This window comes from Orbicella faveolata, unplaced genomic scaffold (genome assembly GCF_042242905.1).
Source record: "Orbicella faveolata isolate gen_17 unplaced genomic scaffold, um_ofav_v1 contig_35, whole genome shotgun sequence".
Lineage (NCBI taxonomy): Eukaryota > Metazoa > Cnidaria > Anthozoa > Scleractinia > Merulinidae > Orbicella > Orbicella faveolata.
The window spans coordinates 751,297-764,802 of NW_028301564.1; the positions used below are offsets into that span (position 1 = coordinate 751,297).

General features: G+C 37.3%; 1 protein-coding gene across 1 annotated transcript; it reads right to left on the bottom strand.

Moving 5' to 3' along the window:
• Positions 1 to 2,248: 2,248 nt before the first annotated feature.
• LOC110056793 (zinc metalloproteinase nas-15-like) lies at positions 2,249 to 10,275 on the bottom strand. The gene is made up of 8 exons (XM_089273949.1): positions 10,194 to 10,275; positions 7,247 to 7,399; positions 6,322 to 6,445; positions 5,752 to 5,843; positions 5,456 to 5,539; positions 4,658 to 4,800; positions 3,992 to 4,097; positions 2,249 to 2,469 (listed from the first exon to the last, which is right to left on the bottom strand). Exons 1-7 carry the CDS (start codon positions 10,249 to 10,251, stop codon positions 4,014 to 4,016), a joined length of 738 nt encoding a protein of 245 aa, XP_089130075.1. The 5' UTR covers positions 10,252 to 10,275; the 3' UTR covers positions 2,249 to 2,469; positions 3,992 to 4,013.
• Between the last annotated feature and the right edge of the window lie 3,231 nt (positions 10,276 to 13,506).

The following is a 13,506-nucleotide window of genomic DNA, read 5'->3' on the forward strand; positions in this document are numbered from 1 at the left end:
ACGAGCTCTTTTATCTAAATTATGTAAATTTCAGTCTCTATTTTTAATTTTCTAGAACGTAACATTTGCTATTAGTCGTTAGTCCTTTTATTTTGATTTTTATCTTTAATCTCAAGGTTTTTCTCATAGTCTTAGTTAGCTTAGGCTATATATTTGTAGAATGTTCTATTTGTAATTAGCACCTTTGAATCATTAAAAGACAGGCGCTTTAGAAACTAAACTATTATTGTTACGATAATATTAATTTGAGAGTCAACTTCTAGTACTTAGAAGTAAAAAAAGCGGTAAGACGCATTGAAGTAAGGGTAGTCAGGCAAGATATTTCCAACATACCAGAAACTTGGACAAATTTCATTTTCTTTTTTTCGCTCTCCCCCTAATTCCCCACCCCTCCCCCGTGTTTCCTCCCCCTCTCTTTATCGCCAACGATCAGGCTTTTCATTCATTTCCAAATTATCTGCTATGTTATTGACGTTTGGGAAATCTGCAGCCAAGCAATTTTCTTTCGTAGCAAAACAAACATGGTTGAATATTGACTTACGCTGCGTAACTTTGTCAAATTTTCTATGGAGTTGTGGATGGAATAAAAAACACTCAACCACAGGAAGCAGTAATGTTGGAACAGCTTCGTCTTACAAGTATTATCTCCTCCCTTCCCATAAAAATCTACCCTCACCACAAATGTTATTAAACAACAGTGAGCAGTGTAGCCATATACTTATTAACATAACTAGCATTCAAAATTCCAACTAGGAGGGGTAAATAGACGTTCCTAGAAAAAAGTTTCCGAAAACAAAAAGCAACTGGATATATTCCTTTCAACATTTGCCATAATATCTTTTTTTGTTAATGCTATCAGTAGAATATGACAACCAAATTATAACCAAATTGCGCCAATAAATGACTTTGCTAAGGAAATTATTGTATTAAAAGCTTAATTTGACTAGAACTAAGACAAGTAGAAAGACTTTCTTGAATTACTGATGATTAGTCCCACTACAGTTTTCCCAGTATCGGAAGAAGAAGTTGTAAAAAAGGATCAATCGATCTAAACGACTACAAGTCGTGATGAAAATTTATGCCCACCGTCCAAGTGACGGGGTTTCATATTCTGTTGGAAGCCTTTAAAGAAGTCTTACAAATAGATAGTTGCTCAACTGAAACAAGTAATCAAGTATCAAAAGCAAATTATGAAGTAAGTCCATTTTACAAGACCTTGAAATTTAGCATAATTTCAAACTGAGTCGCAGCTCCAATGTAAAAATTGATATCGTGGCTTGTTTGAAGATTTTTCCATATCGTAATCTTCTCTGCAATGAGCCGCCGGCTATTCTAATCCTCAAAATCGCTTTGAGGGCGTTTTAGTTCGATCGTTTTAGCCGACGCGTTTACACAGAGATAGTAACAAAAACGATTTTTCCAGCTCTGTTTCACCTAGCCTTTCAAATTGCAATTGGTAATCCTGTTGTTAAAAATTAAAGGAGAAAAGGCGTCGCAAATCTTGAACACTGGTCCCTTTTGGTTATTTGATCATTCTTTTGATGTAAATTATGATAAATATATATCGCAAACGTAATTTTTAGCATTTTATCAGAAGTGAAAGAGTGACAGTGGCTAAATTCTCTCAAAATGTGTGTTAAATTCAACAGAAAATTCAAGATGCCAGTGTCAAAACATTCCCTATCTCTTGTTTTCAGCGAAGAGCCCATATTTCTAGTCAGTTGAATGTCTGCATGAAATCTAATAAACCGCGATATCCTCAGAAAATTGATTTTCGAGTAGTTCAAATATTTTCAATGCCCAGAAATTGTTTCGTAATATTTGGCCAAAACTTATTTCTTCTGACCAGCAAAATAGGATTAATATTGTGATGAAGGGAATCTATAATATAATTCTATACTGCAGTGGATGCAGGAGAGAAAAGCAAAACACATCTATTTTATCTTTGATGTCAACGACCGAATAAGTCTGGAACGATTGCTTTTAATTATTTTTCCAAAAAATGAATTGCCAAAGATCGCGCGACTTGAATAATATGAATTATGTTGTATTGTTATTTATTACGAAACTGACCGTCACATTTTTTTAGCGTTACGCTATACTTCATTGTTACCTCCCCCAAACAAGGCCATAAACACTGTTGCTGATATTCTCGACACAGGTCATCACTCCATTCGGAGTGAGCTGAGATACTTCCCTTAAAAATTAGTAGTGTTTTAAAAAGTTAAAACTACATGAAGAACGCAAATTTGCCGTTTCCAATGCTTTAATTCTATTCTATTTAAAGTTATATTTCCATTCCATTTAGTCACGTTATGTCTTCTAAGATTATTTGTCCTATTACATGAAGGACGCAAATTTACCGTTTCCACTGCTTTTATTCTATTTTATTTTAAGCTATATTTCCATTCCATTTAGTTTACTTTATGTCTTTTGAGATTATTTGTCTTATTTCCACTTGCAAATGACCTGCAAGAATAAAAAGAAATCAATCAGCAGCGTCACAACTCAATACTGTGCTCAAACCCAATGGGTGAAATGTTTCAGGTTGCATCTGACAGAAAATTGCAATCAGAGGGAAAAACACGTTTATTTTCAATTCTCCTGTCGTAAAATATGCATTAAGCTCTCTGCAACTTAACAAACGCCTAAGAAAAAACACATGTTTATTATATTCCGAGCTGAATACCAGCCTCTGAGATGACTGGGCAAGTCATGTGACAATAAAGTTTTACTTGCTTACTTACTAAATTTAGTTCATGGTTTCATTATTTCTACGTTTTTTGGAATAAGCTAGACTTATTCCAAAAAAGAAAGGAATTTTGTGTGAGATGTACCTCTCGAAAAACATTTTACTTATAACTGACACCTTTTACTTATAACTGTAGTGTATTTAAAGTGTAGTAAGCTATTCACCGCTTTATGATACAACATAATGCTAAGCGCAGGTTTAAGATGAGTAAAGCCAGAAAAATTGCTATTGTAAGGTTAGTAAAATAAACCTTAGATAATTAACGGTCTCCCTTCGTTGAGAGAACTGTCAATCAATCTTGACATAGGAAGCTAAATTGGATGATATGAAAATCTACCAATTACAATATTTAACAACTCATTACCAATATATGGACTAGGGGCCTGGGCTGCCTTTCTCGATAGTCTCGGTAACTTTACGGACCCGAAACCATATTTTCAGATTCAAATTCAAGGAAGTGTTAGTGCTGATCTTAGCTCAAAAACTGGTCCTTTCGGTTTCGTTTCTTTATATTTTTATTGTTTGAATTTCAAAACAATTAAGGTCTTGATCTTGTCGCAGAAAACAAACGACAGCTTTTCGGGCAGGTACGTGTAGCTACCGGGACGTTCCAGAAAGGGGCCTCTAGTGGGTCTTGTTTTTTTTTCTTGCACAATAAAATTTACAATACCTACATTGTAAATGTAAATAATCTCAACAGAAGAACAAACCGCCAAAAAATAGGCTAACGGCAGTTTTCTCAAGACTTTCGCAATGTATCGAAACCGGTTCACTGTCTAATGGCAGCACATCACTGAATATAGCAAAATAAATTCGAAACAATGTAATAACTAAACTAAGTAGACCAGTTTTCAATTGAGTGTCGAAATAAATATATATATATATAAACAAAATCAAAGTTATTACCGCTTTGGGCAGATGACGCAACGACACTATACAATGTAATGAGCCAATCAAAACTCGAAACAAATACATGTAGCCGGCAAAAAGGGCGGGAAAAAGAGTATATGTGAATCAGAATATTGGTTTTCGTTTTACGTCTGATTGGATGAGAAAGTGAGCGAGATTTTTAAACAAATCACAAAGCGTCGCAATGAAAAGCAACTGCGAATAACTCTATAAAGGCTGGTTATGTCAGCATCTTATAACGTTTGCGCATGTCGGCTTATGCTTAAACGCTGGTGAAAACTAGCCTTGAACGCTCTATAAGCGCTCTAGCTATACATGCACAGAAATTACCTCAGACTTTGAAAATAAGCTATTAACCAACTCTGCACGATTGGTAAAGACGGGTCAACTGGTTACGATCAGATGGACTGAGACCATTTCGCTGACCAATTCTAGCCTAGAAAAAGTAAGATATAGGTAAGAAATTGTTACAAAACTGTAGCATTTATTAATGTTTTGTCTCGGAAGCCTTGGAATCACGTGCCAGGTGTTAATAGGGGGTCTCAGTGTGAGTGCTAAAATCAAAGCTACCAATTAAATTTCGGCGATTCATCAGCCATGAATTAAATCTCAGCCCATTTCTCAGTTTTTAGCAAATCTTTCCGGTCTCTGTTTTCAGCTATCATTTCACAACTGATAGTGTTAAAATTGTCATCAATTCTACACCATACATACCCTCAAATAACCTTGGCTACTACCGATGCAAAACCCGTGATCTCGGCTGAACTGACCAATCACTTTCAACGGACCAGACTTATAACACCATCGACTGGCAAACACTATTCACTTGACTCTGAAGATGACTTCCACTCAGGTTGTCGAAACGTCAGTCAGCAACAACAATTGGTTTAATAGCTACCCTCACCCGGACGATCACACGAGACAACTAAATTTGTTTGCTTGTCTGTTTGTGTTTAATTTCTCTACAATACCTGTAAGTGTAAATTAAACACCTACCCCTGCTCGTTTTGGCACGATTGTTGGTTTGCCGTTTTTGGAGAAAAACGTGGGTCCGTAATGCATCACACTCCCGTAATCATAAGGAAAATTAAAGGTATTAATCGCTCTCCCACTTATCTTCCTGAACTGGCTCTGGAAGCCTAAAAATTCAAGCACTAGATCAGTATAATACTTAGTTTACCTTGCCGTTCATTATAAATTAGATATTAAAAAATCTAACTACTCTAGTTTGGAGTAAAGTCTGTGTACAGGGTGGGAATTTAATAAATCGCTGCGTGACTCTTTCGCTTACAGAATATATCATTTTTGGTATAACTTGTATCATTATACTGCTTTCTCTTAGAAATTGTCTGCTGACATTTCTATTTTTTATAGTCTTATTCGTGATTTTAACTTGATAATGACGTTAGGCAAACGCCGAAGCTCCATCTCTTATTTTATTTTTAAGATAGTTTTGAATTTCTGAGTTCTATTGAAATGTTTACAAGTGAAATTGATATTTAAATCTCTTCTTGTAAGTATTTAAATATACATTGTACTCACTTTAAAGCTACAGTTGACAATGTCTTCAACTTAATGCTCAATGAACGGTGCAAAAGTAATTAGCGAACACACAATCCTTAAAGCTAAATCATTATTCAGCTCCATGTAAATTTCTATTTCACGGCGCTCCTCCCAGTGCAAGATAACTTTAAATCTATTCCTATCTATACGTAAGCCATTTAAGAAGACTACATTACGAAAAGCAGTTAAAACGGGAAAAGAAAAATGGAACAGCACTATTGTTTTACTTACGTGGTATGATGTTTTGAAACAAAATTGTGACGAACTTGTCCCTGTCAGGACGTGATTGTTCGTGGTAGAATCCCAAAGCGTGTCCTGAGAAAAGAAGACGAAGAAGCCGAGTGGTTAGATGACATTATCTTTTAAATCTTAATAAGATTTGATCGATTAAAACAACGAGGAAAATAACAAAATAAACATGGTTACTTGTACGCAGATGATGACAGTATTCAACCTCATCCGGAAGGTCATGACTCATAAGAGCTCTTAGGTCTAAGAATTCTGTAACAAGGAGCAGTAATACTTACCAATTTCATGAACAACAATCCCCTTGGTCCAGCATCCAGGTGCAAGCCAGATATCTTGCTTACCTCCTCTTTTTCCTACCCATGATGCACACCTTATCCAAGTCGAAACACACAAATATGACCTCTAATTTTAATGTATATATTATAATTTCTTACATCCCAGTTCTAAACTTGCAAGAGAGAGAAAAGCAACTTAGCCCTTCTTAACTTAGTTCAAAACAGCCAATAAACTCGTCAACCAAAGAAAAACCTATTTGTCTAAAACCAATCGGACTAGTTCGGACACTTTACTGCTGTATTACATGTAGTTACAGAAACTGGACCGAGTGGAGTACAATTTAGGGAGATAATTATCGATCGCGCGAGTAATTTCAAAATCGAACGAGAACGCTGTGCAAGGCCGATTTTAAAATAAATGGAAAGTACAGGGCTTATCTCTGGACATTTACAACGAAACTTGAACGTTTACCACGCATTTTACATTAAATAGCACTTGTCGACATCTCCGGCCGCTGTAAAACGGTAGAAGAGCATGATGATGATTTTTGAGACGCGTAAGATTTGACTTACCCACCGCCTGATCTAAAGCTTACGTAGTCTTTCTGGTTTGTTCTTCTTTGGAGTCTGATGCAAGTTAACCTCTTGTACTCGTTAATGGCTTGGTTAATGGCCGACCTAGCTCGACTCTGTCCAGCTATAAAACACAAGAAAAGCAGTTAAACAGAACAGTAAATGCACTGCCGATCTTGAGCTGTATATATGGGTTATTGACCAAGGGTGGGGTCAAGACGGCGGAATATTGCCCAAGTTCTTGTTTAGCGAGTTTATAGACCGAGACGGAAACGAGGTCCATAAACTCTAAAACAAGAATGAGGCCAACAAGCCCCGCTCTGACCACTAAGTTGGACTTGTTTCTCAAAATGAAGAAAAAGACACTTTTATTTAGCTAGCGTAACTTACAGTTACAAAAACTGATATCCTCAGAGGCCCTAGATAAAAAACTAAAAACTAAACATGTCAAACAATAATAGAAATATAAAAATATGTTAAAAATACTTAAAACTAGTCCTAACTAAGCTAATAGAAAAATTACCTAAAAATAGCATATAAAAATTTGCCCCAAAATACGATTAATAAAAACTACAAATTACGATTAAAAACTACACTTCTATGATAATCTCGGTAGACCCTCGTTCAACTCTTCGATCATGCTTGTTAATAGCCAAATGGTCTGGCTCCCGCCAGTTGGGATTTTTAAGCCTATTATGTTTAGTTGATATATTTGTTTCTTTCAGTTTAACTGGCGTGCCTGTGAACTAGCTGGGTGTAGCTAAGCGCATTGACCACTATAAACAACAACATTAGTTGAACATTTGCATCTAACCTGCTGTCAGCGACTTAAAAGATGTTATAGCTCAACAAGTGACAGTTTATATCGCTTTACTACGAGGGATGTCTCTTTGGTTCTTTACAGCTATTATTGATAGCAACTTACCTAGAGTTCCGTCAATAACGTAATACAATACACCCTTAGGCCAGAGTTTCCTTGTATTTCTAGTTGCAGCTCTTTTTAGTCCGGACACGACGCGGCGTTGTTCAGGGGTTAGCCTCATGTCTCCCTCGAACAGCTCTCGGTTATTGCGATTCTCTTGAGCGAAAGATAAATAAATAAATTAATGCTAGGATTTAAAAAAAATGAACGAACGACGTGACTGACCGACAAACCGACTGATCGACCGATCGACTGACCATGCTACTGACTGACTGACAGACTAACTGACTGACTGACTGACTTACTTACAGGAAGAAATACGGCAAGCGCCTGAGGAAGGAAGGAATAAAGGAATGTTATCGATGAAAACAGGCCGAGTCATTGGCGAGGGGACAGCCAAAGTTGATTTTATCACAGGCCGCCGAGAGAATTAATGATTTTTTCTTTTTTATCCGTTTTTTTTTTTTCTTTTACTCAGGAAAATTAAGGCATGGGTCAACAATTATTTTCCTCAAAACAGTTAGGGGGTGGTCTACATTCTGAGGCTTAGTTCATAACAACACAAACTTTTGGGAGACAAATACATCTTCTAAAGTGATTATTTTTGATTTGTCAAACTTATGCAAATTAGGTCACGTGACTTGATACGGCCAAAAAATCGTGGAAATTCTTTGAGCAAAAATGGGAACAGTTTGCAAAAAGAAGGTTTCAACAGAACTGGTACAGGACAAGTCCTAATGACAACAGCAAAGGAACTGTGCTTGGCAATTGTTGAATAGCTCATTATTTTTGGAAATAAACTGTTTCTTCTACTAGTACCCAGTCCTCCGATAAAAGTGATTTGTCTTTTTAAAAGTTTCTTTTTAAGTATCTTAACTTTTCCAAGCGCAGAAACGATTTATCTATTGACCCTTAACTCATGAAACTAACATCAAAGTTTAAGGACATAAGAAAAGTGTTCCCATTTAACAAAAGAGATTTTTTGGTTTGAAGAGGTCGCGTGACCTAATTTGCATATTTTCGACATTCCAAATTGACATTAACTGTCAACCTTTTGACCTGGCAGAGATTCATGCTGCTACAACTGAAGCTTCAAAATATACACTACCCCCTAACTTTCCGGGTAAAAAACTGGAGGCCCTTGCCTTAATTTACTTGGGTATGCGAACGTTCAGCAAAACGTGACATATACGGTCGACATATACTATAGATCGTTTTCACGTGACGTCATCACTTTCTAAAATCCAAAACGAAAGAGCCACCAAAGGCACAAGAGGTGGTATATTTATATCTGTTTACAATTTTACAGCTCAATAGCGTGCTTCGTTTGGAATCCAGAGCATTTTGAATTTCAGGGTTATGGAGGTGCGTGACACAAGGCTATGATCGAGTTTGTCGAAAAATATATACTTATCCCATGATTTTGAGCCTTTTTAGAAGTTAAAGCATTAGGAAAAGTGCTTATGTAAATGTTTGTTTGATCAGTACTGACAATCAGTCGCCTAGATAGCCAAATAAGTTCCAGATGTTTACACTATTTTCCTTCCGCCATATTGGTGTACCACGGAGGTACACCAACATGGCGTTTTCATACTGGGCTCTGTAAATATCGGCGAAACATTTCGACGAATATCTGAAGTTTGGGGAAACGCACAGGCCTAAAACTTGGAGAAGAGTCTTATTTAGTTATCTTCTATAACATCATAATTTCATAGCTTTTTCCACTGAATGGTTTTCCATTTATTTTTTTATTTCGTGACAGTGAAAACGATCTATTATATAACGATCGAGTTCGAATACGCGAAACGTGACTCCCGCCTTGCAGCATATGGATGTGTTGTCTTAAAACGGCCTTCGAATGTGTCTATGGCGGGTCCTGGCAACATCACTATTAAGTCCGGACAAACCGTTGTAACACATCAGCTCCATATATTGCAAGGCGAGAGTCACGTTTCGCGTATTCAAACGCGGTGGTTATGTAATAGTACATGTCGGCCGTTTATGTCACTTTTCGCTGAACGTTCGCATAAAAGAACAAAAAAGAATTTAAAAAATAATAACTCCTTGCATCGTGAGCTTGAGCCGCCTCTGATTCCTTTTGTGAAATGAAGTTATTCCTCGTCTGACTCTGCTCCATTGCGCGATCGATGCATGAACAAAATGGTACAGTCAATCCCTTTTTAACTATGCATTGCAAACGATTGGTTTGAAGCGTGTCAAAAAACAAGTCAAACGGTATCAGTGAAGTGTTAGGTCAACGGGCATTGCCCAGTAAAGGACGCTATGCTCGGTAGAATCGTTGTCGACTCTAAATCTACGAAATCCTTTCATGGAACATTAGCTTTAACATAATCACACCTATAAATAACAAATCCACTTCAAAATAACCGCCATACTATCGATCGGTGAGTTATTTTTTCCTGTGTTATTCCTTTAGAGAAACCATTGCGCTTCCCACTCGTTTTAGAGTCAACGGCTTCATGTATTTCAGATAGCCAGTATTCTACATTAGCTCAGTCGATATTCATTTTGCATCTTCTCGGCCAAGAGACTCTTCAGAAGCTTTTCAGATTTTAACTGCAAACTCTTTGAGAGATTCGTTCGCGAACTCAAGATGTTAGCGGTCTGGCCCTCTATCTTTGGATTGCATCTTATTCTTCGAATTGGGAGAGAAAAGACGAACGCGGTTGATGACTTTTTACGTCCAAACTGAACTGTTATGATTAGCGATTGTTCAGTTATGTTCTAGTCCAGTGACACAACTTTTACATAACCGGTTTACCTTAAAGCTTTTCCAATCAAGTCTTCAAAATTCATCATGTATTCAATTCAAAAATGCAATTTCAGGAAAATGTATCAGTTGATAGAAGTTAATTGAATGATATTAACATTACGTTAATATTACTGAATACTACTACCTCCAGTTAAAAGTTGCGAGAGGATAGCATACCTTCGGGACTCATGGCGAACGCCACTGCACACAGAACGAGAGCGCATAGCCACTTCATGATGCTTTCTAGCGGTGCCGAAGCAATGTGGTTAAAACGACAAAATGCTTGAGAATTTATTGACCACTGTTGTTAACTCACCTGCATAGCTTGAAAATGCTGTGTTTGAGTTGCTTGAATCTGTCTACACACGGTCAGGAAATTGGAATAGATTGGTAAAGTGATCTGAAAACCTTGTTCAAACGCACCTGCTGCAGCCGACAGGAGAGAGTCAACGAGCTTATTTCGCAGATTTGCGCCACGTTTATCTCAACAGGTGATGCAAAGGAAGAAGAGCGTGTGTTTTTTAGGCACGAAGTGACGGATTTCGCGCAACGTGTGTTAGCTCAGTGGACACTGTGAGAAGGGCCAAGCTTTGTAATGGAAATGAACATTGTCACGATGAGGCCACAGAAATTAGAATCAGAATTTAAAGACAACTGGATGGGTGCGGTATGACAATATTACAACAGAAGTTAACTATATGGCCAAAGTAGTATAACTGAGCTACTCGGGCCACTGATACTGAAGATATCAGCTTATTTACAAAGGTTTTTCTTATACCTTTTACAGCATCCACCCCCTCCTGAAAGTCCTATCCTGACAGCTGCTTTGAATTTGCTTTTCTCGAGCGAGCGTTAAATACTGCAGCGTTTACGCAAAATGATTATTTTCGCTTGTTCTGTAAAAAAAGCTTGCGATTAAAGGGAAATTCATGAATTCTAAAGTATATTTAGCTTGAAACCGATTTCGCTTTTTCGATTTCTCGGGTATCTTTCTCTCTTGGGTTTCAGTGTTTCAAGTGAAAGGTAACAAATGTTTTCCATAAACGTTTACCCTGTTTCAGACCACAAAAGGCAAGTGCCCATTTCAGATCAATACAGCTCATTAAAAAAAGGAAGGCATAAGGACGGCACAACATCTATTAAGTTAAAATTCTAGACAAGCCTTTTTGTTACAAGTAATCTGATGACGGTTCAGCTCTATGCAGCGGTGCTTGACTTTCTTGGTTTTACTTTTTTAGTTCCACGATGTAACGATAGGTTTCTTGACCGTGCATAAATTATGCGTTAAGCCAAAGTCCTTAGAAGGCTAGGTTACATTGCTCTTAGTCGTTCGTGTTGTGAACCTGTGTCATGTTGTGTTGAATTCAACTTGGAAAACTTTATCTGAATTGTGTTGTTGAGTCGTTTGAGCTACGCCTACAACCAACCCAACTCAACAGAGTAAAAAGTTTCCTCGACCTTTCAAAGATACATTTAGAACTGAGTTGTACTTTTCTGTTATAAAAGTAGTATACCACATGCTGTCGAATGCGAAATTGAAACTCCTCCTTTTGGACTTAACATCCATATCATGAGAAGGGAGCTCTCTAAGGTCTCTCTGAACCCTAAATCACCTGTTAAAATAAACATGGCGGAAATCTCAGAAATAAGTTCGATGTTTGTCGCTTCTCGTCTGCTGAAGCTGCATTTGAACAAGATTTTCAGATCACTTGCCCACGCTTTTCCAATTTGCAGAACTTGTTTAGACAAGAATCAAACATGTTGATACACTTTGCATGTGTTGATACACTTTGCAGTTGGGTTAACAGCTGCATTCAATAACTGATCGAATATTTTACAGTTTTTATCACAGAGTTTCAGTCAGTTAAGGGGCTTCATAAATGTAGTGACAGTACGATCTCGGTCACTGCGCATGCTCAAAACATAATATGCATGCTCAAAGGAGTGTTAAGTTTTCATAGTTGTCGACATCTAAACCAATGATTTCCACACACCGGGAAAAATTCGGTCGAAACGTAGCTGTCGACAACTAAAAATGTAGCGTCTAGTTGTCGAAAACTCGTCTCACACACTACGTTTTTCAGTTGTCGATGACAAACAGTTTTCATAACTAAGCGACGGTCTAGTCTGTGGAAGCCCTTAGAGGCAGTTCACGGATCGTTACAAACAATCTTTATTAGTTCTCTTCCCTTTAACAAAATACTGAGAAAAAGCAATTATTATCACCTAACTCAACAGAGGAAAAAGTTTTCTCGACCTTCCATAAATACAACTGAGTTCTACTTTTCTGTTATAAAAGTAGTGTACCACATGCTGTCGAATGCGAAACTGAAACAACTTCTACGCTGGATTTAACATCCATATCATGAGAAGGGAGCTCTCTTAGGTCTCTCTGAACGCTAAATCACCTGTTAAAATAAACGAGGCGGAAATCTTAGAAATAAGTAATCGATGTTTGTCGCTTCTCGTCTGCAGCAGCTGCATTTGGACAAGGTTTTCAGATCACTTGACCACGCTTTTCCAATTTACAGAACTTGTTTAGACAAGAATCAAACATCTCAGACAAAGAGTTGATACTACACTTTGAAGGTGGGTTAACAGTTGCATTCAATAAATGATCGGATATTTTACAGTTTTTATCACAGAGTTTCAGTCAGTTACGGGGCATCATAAAGGAAGTGGCACTACGATCTTGTTCTGTGCACCATATCACATAGGTAGCGCTGTTGCGCATCATGAGATAAAATTACAAGTAATACAGTTTTGACGGTGCGATCCCAGCAGACAGAAATAGCTAAACGAACCATATCTAAACACTCTCTCACCCTTTGACATTTTAGGGCCCCCACAGACTAGTGTTATCGACAACTGATTGTGTCCACACATTGGAGTGTTAGTCGATAACTAAGTCAGGGCAGCGGACTTGGAACTAACGTTCACTACCCATACTAAAAACATAATAAGTATGCTCAAAGGTGTGTTATGTTTCAGTAGTTGTTGACATCTAAACCAATGATTTCCACACAAGGGAAAAAGCTGGGTCGAAACGTAGCTGTCGACAATTCTTCTCACACACTACGTATGTAAAAGGATTTTAAATCTTAAATTTTAATCTTATATTATCTTAGTTATTTGTTTAAGGTATTACCTCAATTTAGGTCTTTTTACTCTTACTTTCTGTTATACCTGCAAACTAGCTGGGGAGATTGTCTTCACAAAAGCTATGTGTATATACACAATAAACTTCACCTGACTTGACTTGACGAACATGAACTGAAATGGCAAGGATCATTCGCTTTTTCAGTTCCAAATCAATGAACTTAAGACTTTGACTGAAACGTTGCCCACGAGGAGTCAGTGACAATAGTGTTGTAATATATGCACACTAAACACATTTTCCTGATATAGAAAAGTTCCAATTAGTAATTTGGCTTATTAAACTTTGTTTTTCAACAGTAGGAAACGTTATCTATATAGCATTCTACGCGAA